General features: G+C 44.4%; 1 protein-coding gene across 1 annotated transcript in view; it reads right to left on the reverse strand.

Moving 5' to 3' along the window:
- The window catches only part of CACNA1B (calcium voltage-gated channel subunit alpha1 B), a 145,005-nt gene extending 125,960 nt beyond the window's left edge, over positions 1–19,045 (reverse strand). The window contains exons 1-3 of the mRNA XM_088146959.1: positions 18,762–19,045; positions 14,446–14,551; positions 12,181–12,320 (exon numbers count right to left, since the gene is read on the reverse strand). Of these exons, the coding sequence (XP_088003085.1) occupies positions 12,181–12,320; positions 14,446–14,551; positions 18,762–19,045 (530 nt within the window). The remainder of the gene's footprint in view (positions 1–12,180; positions 12,321–14,445; positions 14,552–18,761) is intronic.
- Between the last annotated feature and the right edge of the window lie 1,134 nt (positions 19,046–20,179).

A 20,179-nucleotide genomic window follows, 5' to 3' on the forward strand; every position in this document is an offset into this window, starting at 1 on the left:
GCACTTAATTCCCAAAGAATAAGGTATCTGGAAAACTGTGCCAAGATTTCTTCCTTGCCAAGAACAGCAATGCAATTCTCTCACATCTAATTTCTCTATTTTTCACATTTGAGGCCATTCTGTCTTTTTAACCTAGTCGCCAATTTCTAGTTTGCAACATTCAGCCTGCAATAAATGGCCCGCAAAGTATTTTAGAATATCCAGACAGCAAAAACGGGCTTCTTATTTCAATTCACTCCAGAAAGTCTGGAGGATGTGAAGTGTGTCCCTCCAGGTGACTCTATTGTAACCTATCCAGAGATCTTGCATGGAGGTGGGCTGTAAGAACTGTAATGTAAGTAAATAAATGAATACAGTGGAGATCAAACTCCCATTTTTAATAGCCATATATCCAATGGATGGGGATGAAGGAAGTGGAAGCTCTAAAATGTATGAGAATTTGGGTTTGGGAAAGGCTGATTCATGTATTGCACACATTTTCCTCCCAGGAATGGGAAACTGAGTCTCTCTAGATGACACTAAATTACAGCTTCAGTCAATTCCAATTTCTAGGGCCTTTTTCACACTGGAAGGCAGCTAACAGAAAATGGTAACAGGAGATTCTTCGGCCATCTGCAGCTTCCCCGACTTCCTCTACTTCAATCGAAAGCCAAAGGAAGATCTCAGGAGAGAACATCTCCCATGGAGCTCAAAAACACCCAGAGAACTCCAAAGAATGTTTAAAGCAATCAGAGAATGAGGAGGAGATATCTTGGCCAATCACTCCTGATCTGAAGCTATGAAATGGAGTAGAACCACCAGCTTTTACTGATCAAGGCAGAATCTGTCAGGACCATGGACAGGATCTCCAGTAAATGCAGGCTAGATCATCTTGGCCACTAAACAGAATTTTGGTGCTCCCCAGGATGTGGTATCTTGAGGTTGATTAGACTGCCCTCGTCATAATTTTGGCTTTCTACAGAGAAGGAGATATCCTCCAACCATCCAACCTCAAAGCAAAATATGGACAGGGCAGGATAGTTTCATGGAAAACCTACTACACCAGGTCTTCCTTATAGATTTCTCATAGGCATTTTTTCACCTTGGAATACAAAACCTGGGGCCATGCAGAAAAATATATTTCCATGCATTTTTTTCTAATATTTCTCATTCAGCTTGATGAGGGCAAACATGTTTTTGAAATCTATTTCAAAGAAGAAATTTGGAGAAATGTTCATGGGTAGAGTGTGGGGTTCTTTCAGTCTAGAATCATTGCTGGCTTCCCACACTTACATTCCATCATTGATTCTTTATAAGAATCATATAGAATCCCATAATTGCATTCCATAACTATTCCTAGAGGTTTTGTTTTGTTTTTTTAATTGGAAACACAGGCAGGTCGGTGGGTTATAGAATAATGGGAAGATATATCACAAAAAACATCAGCCCTAGAAGTGGTTCCTCAGCTATTTCCAGCAATCAAAACCTCCTACAAGAGATTTCAAAAGGTACTGTCAATGTTATGGAAATAAAGCTTAAAAAATAATCCTTTTTTTGCAGGGAAGAAAACTTTTTGAGAAATTGCAGAGCGGGAGGGAGGGAGGGAGGGAGGGAGGAGAGGGAGAGAAGGAAGGAAGGAAGGAAGGAAGGAAGGAAGGAAGGAAGGAAGGAAGGAAGGAAGGAAGGAAGGAAGGAAGGAAGGAAGGAAGGAAGGAAGGGAGGGAGGGAGGGAGGGAGGGAGGACCATTTTGAGAGTTTTCAAGACAGATTTCTGCTTTTGCATGTTCTTATTATCCAGCAATGCCTTCCTTTTCTGGGCACAGCACAACTAATGTCTTCCAAAATTCTGCTTCACCCCACCAAGAAGCCTCACGTATCTTGATTTTTTCCACATATACTTATTTTGGAGTCCAGGCCCTAATGTGCTCTACCTGCTTCCTTAAACTGCGCTCTCTTTTCTTCTTATTCTTGCCATCTGCTGCATTTCCAGAGTTTGTGTTTTGCACACATCCCAGAACCATTGGCAAGACACCCTTCCAGAGCACAATCACAGCACACAGCCACAATAAACAGTCAAAATATTATCCTACAAGATAAAAATGCAGGGTAATGCCAACACTGGCATGCATTCTCTCTACCATGCTTCAGTTGTAAGCATAAAAGCATTCAGTTGACTAAATGCAGAGTCAACATTAGTAATGAACACTCCTCTAGCAATTCAGATTTCTCATGATTTTTCAGCTTTAAACTCAATTCTGAAAAATATATTCAAGAATATCTGTCCATATTCTTCATGAATTTTCTTGGAAGAGATAGTTTTGCCCAATAGGTGCTTTGGTCAATAATGACCCCTAATATTCTGAATTTTGATGAGTTATTTTCACAAATACAAGGATTTTTATATTGTCTTTGGCCTGGCATTTGATTCACATTATGAGAGGTATTGTAAGGACATAAGAATCAGTTGATTGGGGTGGTCAGTTGAGTATTTTTAGAGTAAATATTGCCAAAAATTACAGTTACCAGATGAATGCTCATGAATTCCAAGATTCTGTGCAACAATTAGAAGTGGCCAACTGGATGCTTCTGGGAAACTCACTAATGTAAGCCAGAGAACAAGACACACACCCCAATAGCCAGCATTGATAGCCTGATCGTCTAGGAACCTGTCCAGTTCCTTTTTCAATTTGGCTACCATCACAAAATCTGTCAGCCAGTTCCACAGCTTAATGTGCAGTGTTGGAGAAATACAGCACAAAATGAAAAGGAGTGTGTATTTCAAAAGAAGAAGCAGATGTTGATTCATCTCTCAATCAACAGTTTCAGGACCTAAACCCAACTGATTTCTCCCTACTCTTTTCAAAGTTCCTGTGCATCCATTTTCATAAGCATTGTAAAATAGAAGCACCAAAGACCAACACCTTTTCAAGCACCCAGTTTAACTAGGTGTTACAATCCAAAATATGGAGACTGGAAGCCTCCAAGAGATTCATAGAAAGGCTGGTAGGTTCACACAACACATTAAGTCATCAAGCATGATTTACTACAAACTTCAGTGGCAGAATTCACATATGCTAACCCCAGTCCTCGATTTACAGAAGCTGAGTTCTCACAACACATTGAAACAAAACTGTCATTTATAAATACGTTGTCCTGGATTTTCCCAAAAACACTGTGGTTTATTACAAACCACAATGGCTAGGTTCATATCAAATCAACCATCATTACTTAATGTTTTGTGAAGCAGACAACAGGGCTGCCTTACCAGAACCATCAACGTGACATGACAGCGTTAAGAGGCTCCATTAAATCTTGAAATGCTTCACTTTGGCAAGTCTAGTTTTGCATAAAACCAAGGGATGACCTCGGAGGAACGGAGGGATGGTCTATCATATATATGCTCTATTTTTCAACAAAGGCCAAAAAAAATCAGACACTAGGCTGATGGTTTCTTGTTATCCAGATTGGACAGCTGAAGTAATATGGTGGAAATGTTTGTGTCAGAAGAGAAAAGCAATTTATTACTTCTTTCCAGTCACTGCACTGTCAGACAAAAGCCACTGCCCCAGAGTCATGAAAACACCAGGGAAAGAAGGCACCATTAATTCTCTTCTCTGCCCCGAAAGCCAACCTCAGAATGCATTAACGTTTTCTTTGGATGCCAGAAATGTCTTTATACAACAGCAGTTCTTTCTGTAACTACGTACTGCCCAATTAGCCAGTTTGCCCAACTTGACTTCAGACTTCCCTTTCTACACACAAACACACTGTTCCACTTGAAAAGGGACAACCTGGCCTTTGATGACACTGAAAGAGGTTGGAACCAGTGGCGAAAAGCTCTGAATCCAGCAAGCAATCTAACCCCTGAGATCAACCAGCCTACAATATCTTAATTATATCTTATTGTAGGAATGGGCTATAGTTTTTTTCCCCCCCAAGAATCTCAAAGACGACCAACAGGAATTAGACGCGAGCAGCAATTCAAGAGGTCAGACAAATCATAAAGATGAAGGAACAAGGCTTTATTAAGCACACAGCTCTGACCGAGGAACCAACGTCTTTCTACACACACACAGACCCCAAACTTGTTTCAGTTCATCAGCCTAATGTAGACTGGTTTGTTGTTGCTGCCTGTTAAACAACTGGATGTTGGAAAGCCCTGTAGAGCTATTTTCATTGACCCACTCCATCTTGTACTATCGCTCCTGTAGGAGACCAGCTGCATATCAAAGTACAAGAGAGAATTTACATACACAATTCAAAAAATAATTTCTTGCATCAAATAATCCCCTCCTCCCCCAGCCAAGCTGCACTGTACAGCTCTTTATGATTCCCAGACTGGCATCTAGAGCCAACAGTTCACAGAGGCACATTTGCCGCAGCTTCTCCAAATCTTCTCGTGGCTTTCAGCCCTGTGGCCCATTTGCTCGTCTTCACCTTGAACGGAAGAAGGCAGAAGGAAATGCAGAAAGCCCTGGACCTCCAGTTGAAGAGAGGGAACTGGTAGGAAACAATGGGGAGAGATCCAAGGACCACCACCCCATTGTCCCCTTTCAGACAAGCCATTGCTGAACCACACCAGACCTCAACGCTAGTCCTGCTAACAGAGGACCAGAATAACATCCCAGCGAGACTCCATTGCCAGTTAGTCTAGAAGAATTTTAGCACTCCCTCATCTTAATGCTACCTGGAAAAGAGATCTTCTTCCTCCCTTTACGACTGCCTACATCCTTCTTTTCAGACTCTAGCTGCCTCTGTGAGATTTTTTCCTGAAATAACCTTACGGCGATGGACAGAACCTCAAACACCACTCAGTAAGAGCATTCTATCTGAGGCCAAAACATTTTGCCCTTCCCTGATCCCTGCAGGCATTCCCTGAAGGCCCTGAAAACACTCATTTGGAAGGAGGAGCCAACTGAGGCATCGTGGGGTGTGTTTCATTGCAGACGTTTGCTCTGTTTTGCCTGCTGCAATGATGCCCATCCTTTTTGGGCTGAGGGCTGCATTCAGGGAGCTCCCTCCCCCCAAAAAAGAGGTGGTGGGGCCAGCCCATCTTGGGCAGGGCACAACTAAACCAAATTTGATTGTAATTGGATTAAAATTGAATTAAACCAAATGCCTCCCTGGTGCATCGCAATTTCCCCTTCTTTGCAAAAAGAGACGCAGCAAGCTAAACAGAACGGCTTGATAAATAAAATATATTTTATTGAGGCCTCTTCACACACTCAATGGGAGTAAGAATGAAGAAAGATAGGTTTGCCCGTGAAATAAATGAGCAAGTTCGTAAAGTAATGAACGCATGGGCCGCAGTATCAAGGGGCTAGTTCTGCCCAGCTACTTGTCTGACCAGTCCCACACTTTCAGTGCAATTCTAACTGAGCCCCATTAATGTAATTGACTTTTAATGGCTGCTCCAGAATGATGATGTTAATGTTTTATCAGAGATCTTGGGCGAATTGCAACTACGCCTCTTCCAGCCTTCCTTCCCGGAAAAGCAACAAGGGTCCCTAAGGAGACAAGAGTTCATTCCGTGGCTGTAAAAAGTGACAACCAGTTGTTCCTGCATTTATGTTCTTGCCTTTGCATCAAAATTGCCCTTTCTGACATTCTGGGTAGAATGGCTGTGTGTCCTTCTCCACCCATCTCATTTAAAATCTTTCCTTTGAGATACAGCCAGTTTGCACTGCTCGGCTTCCCAGGCCACTTTATTAACCAATTTTTAAAAGGTACGCTGTTCAAAGAGCAATCTTTGATGAAGCGACAGCAGAAGCAAGGCTGTTAGCCTGCCTGACCTGTCTGGGGGGTTCTCAGAAAGATCAGGCAGGCCAACAGGAAGGAAACTGGAGATGAAAAAGGATTGTATCATGGGGAGAATTTATGACCTTCAAATACTTGGAACGCCAGCAAGGCCAACAGCCAACAATTACATGAGTTGTAGTCCGACAACATCTGAAGACTTGAGTTCCCACGCCAAGCCTAGACTAAATGGTTCTTTAGTCTAATCTAGGCTAATCTAACAAAGTTGCCTTTTAAATTCTTCATGTGCCAGACTAACTCATGCCAGAATAGCAGGCATTCCTAGTTCTTCACAATCCCACAGTATCCAGAAGTAGTATCCTTCTCCAAGAAATCCACTTGGCTTCAATTCTGTAACAACTTCACCAGTTCGCCCCTACGGAATCAAGAAACAAACTAGAATAGAGCTGTGCATTGGGATGGAAGCCAAGACATGGCCCGGTGCAACAAGATGTACTTCAAACACGTACACATTGGGGAAACATAGGCACAAAACCCCAGGGCCTTAAGGAGCATTCAGTTAGAAAAGCACACTTGAGGGAAAGAAGGATGGCAGTGTTATGAGAAACCAGCAGCGGGATGCATACATATTTTCTTGCCAACTTCTTGTTTTGAACCAAATAGTAATAGTACTGTTTGGACTGGGGGGGTACTTACATCTAAGGACAATGCAAAAGCTATTTTCCCCACAACAACCATCAGGTGATAAGTGGGGCTGAGAGTGTGCAGCTGACCCAGAATCTCCTAGTGAGCTGCTCTGGTTGAAGGTGAACTAGAACTAGACTGTACCTCCCCATTCTTAGTACACTTCAGCCAGTCCATCACACCAACTCTTGCCTTGCAAATGGTTGTAGAAATGGGTCAAAATAGCCAAGGAGATGATTGCTTTCCCACCCTTATCCCAAAGTTCATCTGGCTACCCCACTGTCCTAATGCTGTCTCCCAGCTGTCTACTTTAATTGTCCTGTAACGTGTGAAAACCAGAACTGTGATGAATGAGCCTAGCACTGTGAAGGACCCTGTTCAGTTTGGAGGGTGTTAAGGCAGACAAACTGCAGAGCTTCAAGACAACCTCTTCCAATCGTGCCACGGCTAAAACGTTGATACCTTCTTCCGGCTTCAAATTGAAAGAACTGGCAGGAAGGGAAGGCAGTGCTCAAGTTGCTCATAAGAAACCAGCAGAAGAACAGGGAGGGGGAAAGGGAGATGGAAAAATGCTAGTGTCAGGTTTTGCATGGGAGGAGCAGTTTCTATTCCTTGGGCTTTGTTGCATAATAACCATTTATTTATCCTTTCATAGCTGGAAGCACCATCCACAGATTTTAGGACCAAGAGCATCCTGACCACTGCAGAACCTTCCTCTGTTCAGAGTTTTTGCTCCATTCCTGGCTCCTTCTGTGCTGGTCATTAGCTGCTTCTTCAAAAGGCCTGTGTTAAAACAGGCAGTAATATTTAATAAAGACAAAAACTGACACCACCAAGGCGAAGTTCAGCAGGCTTCTCCTGGATCTTGTCAGTTTCACTGGAGAGTAAGAGAAGGAGGTAGCAAAGTGAAAGGTAAGGAGTTGGCTAGCACTTTGGATTGTTCCCCCACCCACTAGCCCTGGCTGCATGTCACTAGCTTTGTACACAAATATCCCTGGCTTAGGCCTTGTGTCTCCATTAAAACTAAGCCGTGATGAAATCATTTTTCCAATTTCCTGAAAGTTTTCATCCCTTGAAAACATCTGCCTGTTTTTCTTCCCTGTACTCAGAAGTTGCATCCGTCCCTCCCTGCCTGCCTGACTTATCCTTCATTCATTCCTTCACGTCAGAGGTTACCCATCTGTACAAGATTTGGGGTGGCGTACAACATAAAAAGCAACAACTAAACAAGAGGAAAAATGTTCACATCTGGAAGAAAGAAGATACTTAATCAGATTAAATTCTACAGGGACTCAACAACACCCTACCCCAAGGTCTGGGGGTACAGCCAAATTTTCAATGCTTTTTGGAACATGATTATGATGGGAGCCCCAAAGATCTTGAGGGGGGATTCTATTTTAGAGGGCAGGTGCATCATCACCATGAAGCACCCTAGCTGCCCAAGATTTCCAGACTGAAAAATTCCCCTGGAAGGAAGGAAGGAAGTCTGGTGTGTTTCCCTGAAATTCAGTAAAAAAGTGGGTGACCAAACCAAGGGTCACATACTTAGAGACAGGACACTGACACACCTTTCCAGGTGCTTTTTCACAAAATACAACCCAACTTTCTATTCAGGAGAACTTCACTGATATTCTCTTTCCTTCTGGAAGCCAGTTCTTTTCCATCAAACTCCATAAAGGAGAAGGATACCCCAAAAAAACTGCTGAAGAAACAGTCAACTCAATTATAATCTGTCTACCCTACTAGAAAAGGCTGGTCTCTGAAACATGACACAGCCATTACTATTATTGAAGACAACACCAAGCCAAAGGTGCTGATGACCCACTGGGTTGGAAAGTGCCCTTTAATATTTCTATGCATCTACACAAAGAAACCCCTGCAGATCCATACCAAGATCCAAGATTGTCCTGGATTACAAAGACAGTGTGGTTCAATCAAAGTGTTCCTCTAGGAATAAGCCTCCAGATCTTCCATCCACACACGTTAGAAGGGGATGAAGGGAAAAGAAGACATTTCCTTGTGCTTTCAATCTAAACAAAGCTGAAAAAGGAGCAGCTCAGTGCTGACGGGCAACCTCTTCCCCATGGAGGCTCATTGTCAAGAAATGTCACAGCAGCTACCAAAAAAAAAAAAGATAAAGAGAGAAGCAGCACTTCTCCAACTGTTTCCTTAGCAGGAACCTCGTATACAAGACAATTTCAATGCAACCCAGCTAGAGGCGGCAAGAGAAGCAAATGCCCTGACATTAACTGGCTTGTACTTCAAAGGAATAATCATATCATCATTCCTGATGCACTGACTGGATTTCTTATGGCAGCAGCCTAATCAAGCTCAGTGCAATTCCACCTTTGATCAAAACACTTTCAAGATTGCCCGGGCAAGGGTAGGAAAAAGAACGATAAAGAGACACACGTCACACTGTTCTATTATTAACATCTCATCTTTGTCGGTGATCCTGCAAGCGTGACATCCCGTAAATTTTGACCTGGTATTTATGGGAGAAAACAGGACAAACATATGTTTTCCATGGGAAACATCTACCTGGCCATAAAGCTCAGATGAATGAAGGAGTTTCAGGCTTCCAATTTATTTAATTTATTCCTTTATCAGATTTGATACCTGCTTTTCATTTTAATCCAAATGCTGTAGCTAGAAAGGCATGGCTTCAACTGAAACAGAGACTCGATGCACACTTCCTAATTCTTCATGATCACAAATACACCTGGGAAATCTATTTTATCAGTGGGGAAGAACCCAAAAGAGCCTGTTTGGTGTGGTGGTTAAAGGCACCAGGCTAGAAACTGGAAGATTGTGAATTCCAGTTCTGCCTTGGGCACAAAGCCAGCTAGGTGATTTTGAGCCAGTTGCTCCTTCTCTGAAGGGAATGGCTAGCCACTTCCAAAAATGTTGCCAAGAAAACTGCAGACACATTTGTCCAGGCAGTCCCCAGAAGTCAAGACTTGTTCAAAGGCACCAAAAGGAAGGAAGGAAGGAAGGAAAATGAAGGCAAAGATAGTAGAATATCCACACTTTCATCAAACTGATGTTGTCTAGTCATTAAACAAGCTTTGGGGCTTTCATGCCAGTTTGCAAACTGTCTGTTGGACCAATAAAGTTTTAAAAATCCATTTTGCTTCTAATGCTAATTCTAATAAGTTAAGAACATCAATGCTGCAAGTTAAGAACATCATGGATACTTAGCGGCATTGACATTAGGAGCCACTGAGTCCAAGTGTAAACCAGGTGTAGACAGTGTGCAATTCTAGAACTCCATATAATGCTCAAAACTCATGTTCACCCTGTCTTATTGGTAACACCCCCAAAAAACAAAAACAAAAAAACCTGTAGCATAATACCTATTTAGTTCCTGGGATCACAATTAGGCTTAGCTGCTGATGACTACATAGACAAATGCTCACCATAATTTAAGGACTAAAGGAGGTCTAATGAGATTTTAAAGAAAGCTAAAACTTATCTTGCCCCACCAGGAAAAAAATAGTAAATCCCCCTTCAAATAGACAATGCTGCTCCAGCTACTTTGAGACCCCCCCATTGCAGTCCCCCAACCTCTTCAAAGCATTTAAAAGCAATCTTAGGTAACTAAAAACTTGTCCACCTTGGATAATTTCGAAGCTGAGGAAAACCAGCATCACAAATGATGAAAAGCATTAAGTCCTTTGCTTTGGTCAAAAGATGCATATAAATAAATTCTCTCTGTGCTTCTCTTCTAAAACATAGCCTGCAACCTTCCGTTTTTATAATTCTTATTAAAGAATTTTCAAAATCAGCAGTCTGTTGTCCAAGAAATCTGAGACGCATCTTCAATCAATCAGTCATTTCACTGGGCTTAGACAAATTCATGGAGGATAAGATAGAAAGCCAACCAGTCATGAAAGCTATACAGATTGCTCCACAGGATCCAAGAAAAATAATTCCTATTTCCATTTCCTGGGAACTTGAATGGGAACACGCTATTGATTCTGCATTCTGCCTGGAGATTTCCCAAGTGCTATCTGGTTTCCTGCGGTAGGAACAAAGTTGTTTGATTGAACAGGCCTATTGTTCTGTCCTATCAAGAATTGTCTTAAATTTTTATATTCCTTACTTGCTTCACCTATATGCTTACATATGTAAGGAGCCTTAAAATAGATAGCAGATGGTTTACACCCAGGATACACTCCCTGGATTCTCAGGAAGAAAATGTGGGCCAAAGTATGCTAGCTTTGATGTGATTTTAGCCCAGTTCATAAGGGCAGTTTTTATGCTCTAAACCAAGATGCCCAACATTTGGGGGAACAACATCCAAGCCTTTGTAGAGTATGTTTCCAGTTCATCTCTCAAAGTGGGTGAGGTCAAGATAAAGAAATTGGTACAGCCTGGACATAAAGTTGGATTGAAACGGAAGCTTAATTAAAATTAATTATAGTTAAACTTATTGCTCCGTGTATTGATAAACACTTCTGTACTTCTGCCAAGAAAACTGCATGGTTGACTTCATGTCATTACGGGCGTTGTCCTTAACATAAAAGGCATTTTCACCTTTACGCTTCCCTTAAATACTACAACTGGGTGACAATTTTTACAGAGGCTTGGAGGGTGGGAGAGGCGCGTATGCAGCTCTCAGGCCTCAGATTGTTTGTTTCTAAATCAAATTGAGTAATCAACTCAAGCTTGCTATAGTATTCCAAGGAAAAATGAAACAGCAGACTTTAAATTCCATGAACAGTGCCATAGTAAAAGCCCAAAGCATCTGATTCTTAATTATGCCAAGGCATAAATCATCTGCAGATGAAGACAGTCAATGAAAATAAGGGAAAGTCACTATTTTGTAGCGCAGCCCAGGGTTAACTCAGTATTTATTCCAATGAGGACCGTTTAACCCAAATGAATCACAACAGAGCATGTGGAACAACCAAAAAGTTAACACAGCCCCCTCCTACTTCCAAACAAAGCTGTAAAGGTCTTCTTGGGGGCTGGGAAAGAGGATGGTAGTACTGCAGGGCGCTACAGGCCCGTAACACATGCACAATCCTCCTGTATTAACAAAGCAAATAGCAAGGAAACGCTCAGATCAAAGATCAACGAATCGCCACTCTAGCAAACTTACTGATAAATTGGATGCTAAAATACACACCTCCCTTTTCCAAGATTCTGTAACTTAACCTCTTTTTTTTTTTTTTGCCATCCAATAAATCTGGGTCAATAAGACCCTGTGAGAATCCAGCCTTCTCGATTCCAACCCAAATATTTTCCAAACCGTTCCTCCCAATAAATGATCCATTTTCTCATCACCGTTCCAGTTCCTTCAGCCTCCGGGCCCTCTACTCTTTTTGATATGAGATCACGGCCAACCCCAAGTTGATTTTTGCCACAGAAAAATAAAAGAGCTCAATCTAATCAGATCTGGGTTGTTGTTTTTGTCCTCATTATAAAACCATCATGTCACACTCAAGAGACAGTGCTGTGTTTTAAAATAAATTAATTAATTAACAACCAAAGTCACATCCTTTTCTTCTGAGCAAGCTCCATCAGCTCTATTTAAGTGCACTCATCAACGTATATCAAAGCACTCCAAAATTCTCTGCGACAACAATGCTTCTTTTAAAAGCAAAGCTGTCTAAATAGAGCTTGTAACTTTGCTATAAACATTCAATATCCTCGGGTCCTCTTTGATGCTCACAAATGTCAGAGCAAGGGAATTCTCACCAAATTTCACAAAAGAAAGAGAGAGAAGTGAAAAAGAGGGCGAAAGTTACTTACCCTGTAAGCACAACCACAAAATCCATCACATTCCAGCCATTGCGCAGGTAAGACCCTTTGTGAAAGACAAAACCCAGTGCAATAATCTTTATGCCTGCTTCAAAGCAAAATATTCCAATGAAATATGGTTCAGTGTCATCCTGAAAAGGAGAAACAGAAGGACACAAATATCACCAATCTAGGGTTATGCAAAGCATCTCTTAAGACAGCAGTCCTTCCAGACAATAGTCTACCCATGGAAGCTTACGATATCACAGATGTGCTTCAGGATCAAGATACACCATTCCTAAATTCACTGATCAGGGAAAATGCTTGTGGCTTTTTAAAAAGGAAGAGGAGGAGGAGGAAGAGGAGGAGGAGGAGGAGGAGGAGAAGAAGAAGAAGAAGAAGCCCCAAAACATGTTAAACAAAATAAATCCATAAGACAAACCATGAAAATAGTGCATGAAATAATCACCACCACCACCACACATCTGGCTTGGATAAACCCTTTCCGGTTAAATGTCAAAGAAAAGAAATTGGGAAGTGGGGGTGGTTTTAAATCCTTCTGATAAAAAAGCCTCATCTATGTCTACAGAGACATTAAGGTATTGCTTGGGAAAGATTTCAGTAGGGAAAGGAAAACAGCCAATCTTAGAGCCAGCTGTTGGCCATTACGAGAAGAAAATGTTGGACAAGTTCTTCTGATGCAGAAAGGTCCAGCGAGCTGATTCGGCAGGCCACCATTCCACTCAGACCCCACCCTCACCAAGATCATTGCCCCTGCTAAACCAGCTTTAACTTTCCTGGGGTTACCAGCCCCACCTAGCATACGAGAAGCCCAACTTTTGTCCAAGTTCCTCTCTTCCTTCTCCAGCTGTAAAATCAATAAACTACAACCAGCACTGGAGCTGTTTTGAAGGCATTCATTGAGTGAAGAGCATTGTGGGGCTTACTCTATTATTCTGGTTTTTAAAGATTATTGGATTCATTTCATGCTTTGATCGTGCCTTTCTGATTGTTGTCAACTGCCAAGAAATCATTTTTGGAGTCTGGTGGTGTAAAAATATGATTAATACATAAAAACATTAAATAATCATCTTTAGTTACACTCGTCAAACTTGCTTTCTATTCCTCTCAACCCATGGTAGGGACCCAGTCTTGGTGCTCACACTGTGAGTTTGTACAAAGAGGGCACTATCAAAATATAATAAACAGTACTGGATCCTGCTGGTAGCAGCCCCACCAACAAATCTGGAAAAGTAGATTAATTTAATACTTGTCTTCTGATTTTCTGGAAGTTTTCTTTTCCTGAGAAAGAGACTTCTGGTTTTAATAACTCATTCTCAGCCTGTCTTCTTCTTCTTCTCTGATTGCTACAGCGGCTGAGGGTGCCTGCACTGTTTGCTTTTTATTCTTGATTGATGGATTATTTAAAGATTTATATGGCTGCCCAACTCGCAAAAATGCAACTCCGGGCAGTGTAAAACCATAAAACAAATAACATCGAACATAAAACAAATCACAAAAATCTCTTCTGATTAGGCTTTTCTCCATCTCTTGCAACATTCCTGGCTCCCCCTGCTTTCAGACCAGGAGTCACTACGTGACATTTCCTCTGGAATTGAACAGAAAGGTGGAAATTGCAGATGCTGAAGAAATGATCTCTGCCACGATTTTCCATCTCTCTGCAAACTCCTGAGCTGTTTCCTCTCCCTGGTTTGAAGAATTCCCTTGAGAAAAGTTCCCTTCTTGAATAGATGGGTAGGAAGCCAGGAAAGCTGCTAACCCTGTAGAGATCTTTGTAAAATGAATGGTGGGACACTCATAGGCACCACACACCCATCTCTTAACTAAGGACAATGTAAGAATGTCACTCCCCATGCATTATAACTTCAACAACACATTGCTGGGGAGGTGAATGAAACAGAAGACTCTCCTTGTTTAGCCTCTTTTTAAAAAATCAACAAACTTTTTTTCACCAAAGTGAAATTGTCACTTGCATTTCACTTTAGTTAAAGCTAAGGAGACCTTATATCACTCCATGTATTGCTCACCTACACCGCCATCACTGGCTCTGCTAGATGGGATTGCTGGAGAACTACAGTTTACCTACAGCTATCCAAGGTATTGATAGCTATCTATAACTGCTTACGATAACTGAATTGTAAACATCCTCTGGTTATAGGAAGGAAGGAAGGAAGGAAGGAAGGAAGGAAGGAAGGAAGGAAGGAAGGAAGGAAGGAAGGAAATGTTTCTCTCTCCCACCAAATATTTGATACTCACCAGTCTCTCTGACATAGGTGTCTTGTCTCCATCTGGGAGATGTTGCTCCAAAGCCAGAACAATGCAATTAGCTATAATTGTAGCCAGGATCATATATTCAAATGGAGTGAAGACAATGGTTAAAGAAAAACTCATAAAGACAAGGTTAATACCAGCATCAGCAGCAATTGCATCAACTGATCCAACTTTTCCAATATTGTGATCCTTTCCAAGGATCCTTATTTCTCAAATGCATTCTCACCTTTAGTACATTTATAATTCCTACAATTAGAGTGTTAGCCTTGAGTTGGTTAATTCGAGGAAAACCTTGTTCTTGACTAATCAAGCAGCAGGTTTTCTTTGCTGTGGAGAAGAGGGGTTTTATTATGTTTAAATGTTGATTTCCTCGTGAGTAATTCAAACAGGGGAAATGAGTAATTTCCAAAAAAAAAAGGCGGGGGGAAACAGAAGAGAATTGAATCTGCTTTTCATTGTTCAGGATCTCTTGGCTGATTAAACCTTCAAAGGAGGAATCTAAGGTTTCTCATGTAACTCTTATATATTAAGTAACGTTGGAACTTTTTCTTAACTTGGTCAGCCCCTTTCTCTCCTCCTTGCCTCCATCTGCAAAATTCTGAAACCTCTTATTTTGCAGCAGGCATGTTCTTAGAGATCATTTTTTGCAAGCTGATAATTCATTGATAATATGAGCAATTAAAGCAAAGCCTTCAGATTTTAGAAGCTACAGAACAGTACCAAACCATCCAACATTCTTTATGAAAGAGAGGTAGGAGAAGCCAAAGTCAAGAGCAAGTTAATGAGACTTACACATCACTCTAAACCTTGGTTTGTTCAACACCTGCCCCGCAGTTTTGGGAATTAGCCAGAAGTGGCTGGATTTATCCAGTACCCAAATGTATAACAACGATGATTACATGTAGTAATGATAATGATTTACCATCCACAACCACCAAATTCATTTCTCAAGCATAGCCACATGCTCAGTCTGTTCTATGGACATTACCAGGGATTCTGGCTCCTATTCTGAACCTGCCACGCAAACGCCTGGGTGCCAAAACACTAACCAGAACTAAGCCTGTGAAGCTTACAGAAAGAGTCGTCTATTTCTGATCCAACTTGGAGAGAAAATCAGTTTTGTAAGGGGGAAAAAGCTGTGGCTTTTCCATTGGACCTTCTTCACTACGTAATACACTCCAGCTTGGATCCTCACATGATCTCAGGCAGAGGGCCAGAAGCAGGAAAGGGCTTCGGCACCCCAGACCACACCAACCAGAATTTGATTTCTTGCTCTCTAACCAACCCCGACTCTCATAGAGCCCTCTGAATCTATATCCTCTGAATACCCAACCAGCTTTCCCTTTCCACGCGGCCCCCGCTCTAAGAGGGGAAGAAGCCCACACACTCATCTTGTCGCTTTGCAAAATGGACCGTTTTCATTGCCACTGCATCTTCTGGCTGCCTGTTTATCGCAGAGCTCCATTGAAGCCGTTTTGAAACCCACAGCCACACGTCCCTACTATTTTTTCCTTCTACCACCCTTTTAGCTGTGTGAACTCTAGTTGGCCTAGTGATGCTTTCTCAGCACACGTCCATCCCCAGTGTTTCAGCTGGGTAGGAAAGTACGGCGCGCCGGGTTGTTAAGAGGAGAGCTGGTTGCTTGTTGGGCGAGCGAATTATTAGCTATGTGATTTCAGATCGAGAGAAAACAACGGGCCCCTCCTGGGGAATGCTGCGTGCTACGCGTGCAGCTCCAACAACACAGGGAGAGAAGAGGCTCCTTAGCAACCTAACCCCAATCTCAAGTTGAAAGGTCCTTCTTGGTTTCGTTTGGCTCAAGAAGGCCGTCTTTGCCCCGGGTTTTAAAAGAAAGTCTGCTCTCCAAGATTGGCTAGTTCAGAAAAATGGGAGACAACCATTTCAGGTCCTTCGCCTGCCAAAAATCCAGACCGGCAGAAAGATAAGGACTGAGTGACTCTTTCCATCTGATGAAAGAGCATCTGGTTTTAAAATTTCTATCGAAGGAGAAATGAATTTCTGTGAAATCATTATGGACAACGTGAGATAGTCTTGCATTTATCTAGTGAGGAGGCAGCCAAGAATTAAGTATGATGGTCCTGTCTTTCATCAAAAAATTCTCTGTCCAATACAGCTTCTCTGGCTTCCCATCCTTCATTTAGATTCAGAGAAAGACCCCAGAAGGGAGCATCTTCAGATTGGGAAGGGTACAGCCAGAGGGACTACAAAGATGGGGAACAGACAATCTTCTCTCCATCCATCTGTAGCCTCCCTGGCTTCCATTCAATCCTTAAGACCTCAGAAAGGAAGGAAGTCTTCTCATAAAGCTTTATTTCAGTTGGATAGAGAGGGTGAGCCAGGAAGGCTGCAATGGGATGGAAAGTGCAACAGAAAACACCACCATCAGCAGGCCCCCGCTTCTAACAATAAAATCAGATCAAAACGCCAGCCAGAGAAATTGGAAAGAAATTCTCAAGCATGCCAAGAACAAGGTAGGAAAACAGAAGCCACTTTTTCAAGGGAAGGATACTTCTGAGATACTGAAAGACATATTTTGGCACAGGATTATTCTGGATTGAGTAATGTACAATGCCAAGCCTGTGGATAATGATCCTCACAGGTTAAAAATATCAACAAGCCTCTGAATTAGTTATAAACGGGATATTCGCATGCACCTGATTCCCAATTATATGAAAAAGGCACGTGTTATATTTTATTGTTAAATGTGGCCAATTTAAATAGATGATTTTTTTCCTCTATTTCTTTTTTATTCCCACAAAGCCTGGGTTTGCTCATCATGCCAAACTGTGATCTGCTTCAACCATACACTTTATTGATTAAGCCACAATGGACAGAAATTGCAAATCATACCAAGACCCAAACCACAGCATACAAGCCATAACGGATGGCCTCACCCAACATGTCCAACATGGTTTGTTTTAGCAGAGGTTTGTTTGGCTGAGGCACCAGTGGTTGGGTTCACACATTGCGCTAAGCCATAAATTCAGGTTTAAGAAGCTACAAAGCTTAGTTTCCAATCACATGCAGTGGAAGACCGAAATTATGGTTTACCACGGGCAAATGTTAAGGTGGTAGTGTATTGATTTTGCAATTGAGTTTGCAAAACTATTTACTTATCCCCCCTCCCCGCCCAGGATTTTGTCAGGGACAAGATAGCAATGGAGAACAGATGAAAACACCTTCCCTCTCTTTCTAAACGAAGACAAAAGGTCGAACTGACACAAGAGGAGGAGGAAAACATTAAAAATGCTTCTCCTGACTCCTTTGCTCCAAGAGGGTGGGGGGAAAGCCTCTTCTCCTTAACCTCCTTTGAGTATCAGAGCGTCGTCTGGGTTGTCTTGACCTAACACACAAGGAGCTAAGGAACAAGCCTCAGCAGGGAGGTGATGGGAATTAACGAAACCCACAAGAGGCTTCAAGAAACTCAGAAAAAGAGGAGCAGGCAGCTTCTGCCCTTCTGTCGCCCAGTGGGCACAACCAGCCAGAGCCTCCCTCCCCAGTGTAACAAACGGACTAACAAAAAAATGCAGTGCCTGGGAATTGAAAAGGGATCTTCTACAGCAGGGTTCCTCAACCTTGGCAACTTTAAGACGGGTGGACTTCAACTCCCAGAATTCCCCAGCCAGCCTTGCTGGCTGGGGAATTCTGGGAGTTGAAGTCCACCCGTCTTAAAGTTGCCAAGGTTGAGGAACCCTGTTCTACAGGCCTTTGGGCAACCTTTTCAGTTTCAGGGCTCTGAGCTTACAGGTACACACACATACACAGAGGTTAACAGAAGCATCTGTGACCACAATTCCCAGTAGCCCAAGCTGACTTCTGGCCAGTGGGGGTGGAGAACCCTCACCCCCCTATGGGGACTACCCATCACCCACCCGCCCCACCCTTAGTGAAGCCTCCTTTCCCCGCAGAGAAAGCAGAAAAGCTGCTCCAAAGTGGCTCTACTCTAGAGGAACTTAGACCCAGCTCAGGGTCCGGAGAAGAGAGGGGGAGTCGCCCACCTCCGTTTCCAACTGCTCCCCCCCCAAAAGCATTCCACCTGGGGACCTCTCCCCTAGCCGTTACCAAAATGCCTGCCAGGAAGCGCCGGGTCCCCTCGGGCCACGCCAGGCTCACCGACACGCCCATCCCCAAGGTTGGAGCCCTCCTGCCCTGACCCCGGAAAAAGCGAGCTTCTCCACCAGCCCCCGGCCCGCACCCACACGGCTCCCATGGGGTGCAGAGAGCCAGGCTACTTGGGATGGAGGACCCCAAGCCCCCCGCCCCAGCGCCAGCAAGGATATGGCCACTCGGTGATGCGCTTGGCATATTTGCGGATCACGTTGTCCTCGCTGAAGATGAAGAGCGAGCGGTTGACGGTGAAGCAGTTCTGCTTGACCGGGATGGGGTTGTAGAGCGCCATCGTCCGGGCCCGCTGGGCCTTTGTCTGCTTGTACATCGGGGGCCTTGGGCCCGGCTGGCCGGGGGGCCCCTGGCGGCTGCTGCTGCGGGCCCCGCCGGGCCCCGTGGCGGCCCCCGCACTGCCAGCTCCATAGCGGCTGGGCAGGTCCTCTCCGAAGCGAGCCATGCTGGTGCTCCTCCAAGCGCGCAGTGCTGGCCCTCCGAGCTGCAAGGGGAAAGACGCATCCCAGCGCCAGGAAGGGAGGGAGGAAGCCTGGGCTTCTGGCGGCGGGGCTGCCGCTGCCGCTGTCGCCGCCGCCGCCGCGGCTGCTGCTCTCGCTGCTGGCGAAGGCAGGCAGGCTGCGGCTGGACTCTGGAAGCGGCAGCAGGAAGAAGGAGGCGAAGCCGCCGCCGCCGCCGCCGCCGCCGCCGCCGCCGCTCAGGGGCGAGGCTCGGCGAGGCGGAGGCGGAGGCCGTCAAGCGCTGAAGGCGGAGGCGAGGCTCGGGTCCCCCCGCTTCGGCTGGAAGAAGAGGAGAGCCGCATCAACTTCCCACCCAGGAGCCTCCTTTCCAGCACCCCACCATGGCGCGGCGCGCAGAAGGCAGCCTGGCTTCACCGGAGCCGGGGGCGAGCCGCAGAGATTTGCCCGGCTGATCCAGAAGGTGATCCGGAGCCACTTAGCTTGCCTGGGCCTCTCTCTTCTTCATCCCCGGGTCTGAGGGTCCAGAGATGCTCTTCTCCGGCTTTTCTCCTTGCCGGGGTCGGGGGCTCGCTGACCGCCTTGGAGAGAGCGAAATGGAAACGTCAAGAGCAACCGGTTAGTGAACCTCGCCCCTCCAAAAAAAATAAATAAAATAAGGCAGCGCCAGCTGACGGTCGGAAGGCCAATCAGCGACGCCTGCTCCACCCGACTCTGCAAGGGTACCCAACGAAGCCCCAGATCAATAATGGAGAAGGGAGAGAAAGGATCCGCCCCTTCTCCAAGGCTCGACGCTCGAACAGGGGGCGGCTCTAAATCTTGGGGGGGGGGGCGCTTTGGAGCGCCAACCTTTTCCTCTCCCCCACCCACCCCCTTTCTTTCCCCAGATCGCATCCCCACCTGGTTACGTGCTAAGCTTGGAGCTTCAAGGAGCCCGTGGGGGGGGGGGGACCACTACAGAAACCATGAAGGATGGGACACGAGAGCAATGGAAGCTTTGGGAAAGGACCACGGGAGGAGGCAATCCGGATGGAGAGCAAGTTTTTGGGGAGGAGCGCTGGAGAGAGGGGCGACTTGGCCCCGGGAGCTATCCAGGTGCTGAAACGAACGCTCTTGAAAAC

The sequence above is a fragment of the Python bivittatus genome, unplaced genomic scaffold (assembly GCF_059951505.1).
Source record: "Python bivittatus isolate LINGU-HERP-01145 unplaced genomic scaffold, Pbiv_v1 ctg000160_np1212, whole genome shotgun sequence".
Classification (NCBI taxonomy): domain Eukaryota; kingdom Metazoa; phylum Chordata; class Lepidosauria; order Squamata; family Pythonidae; genus Python; species Python bivittatus.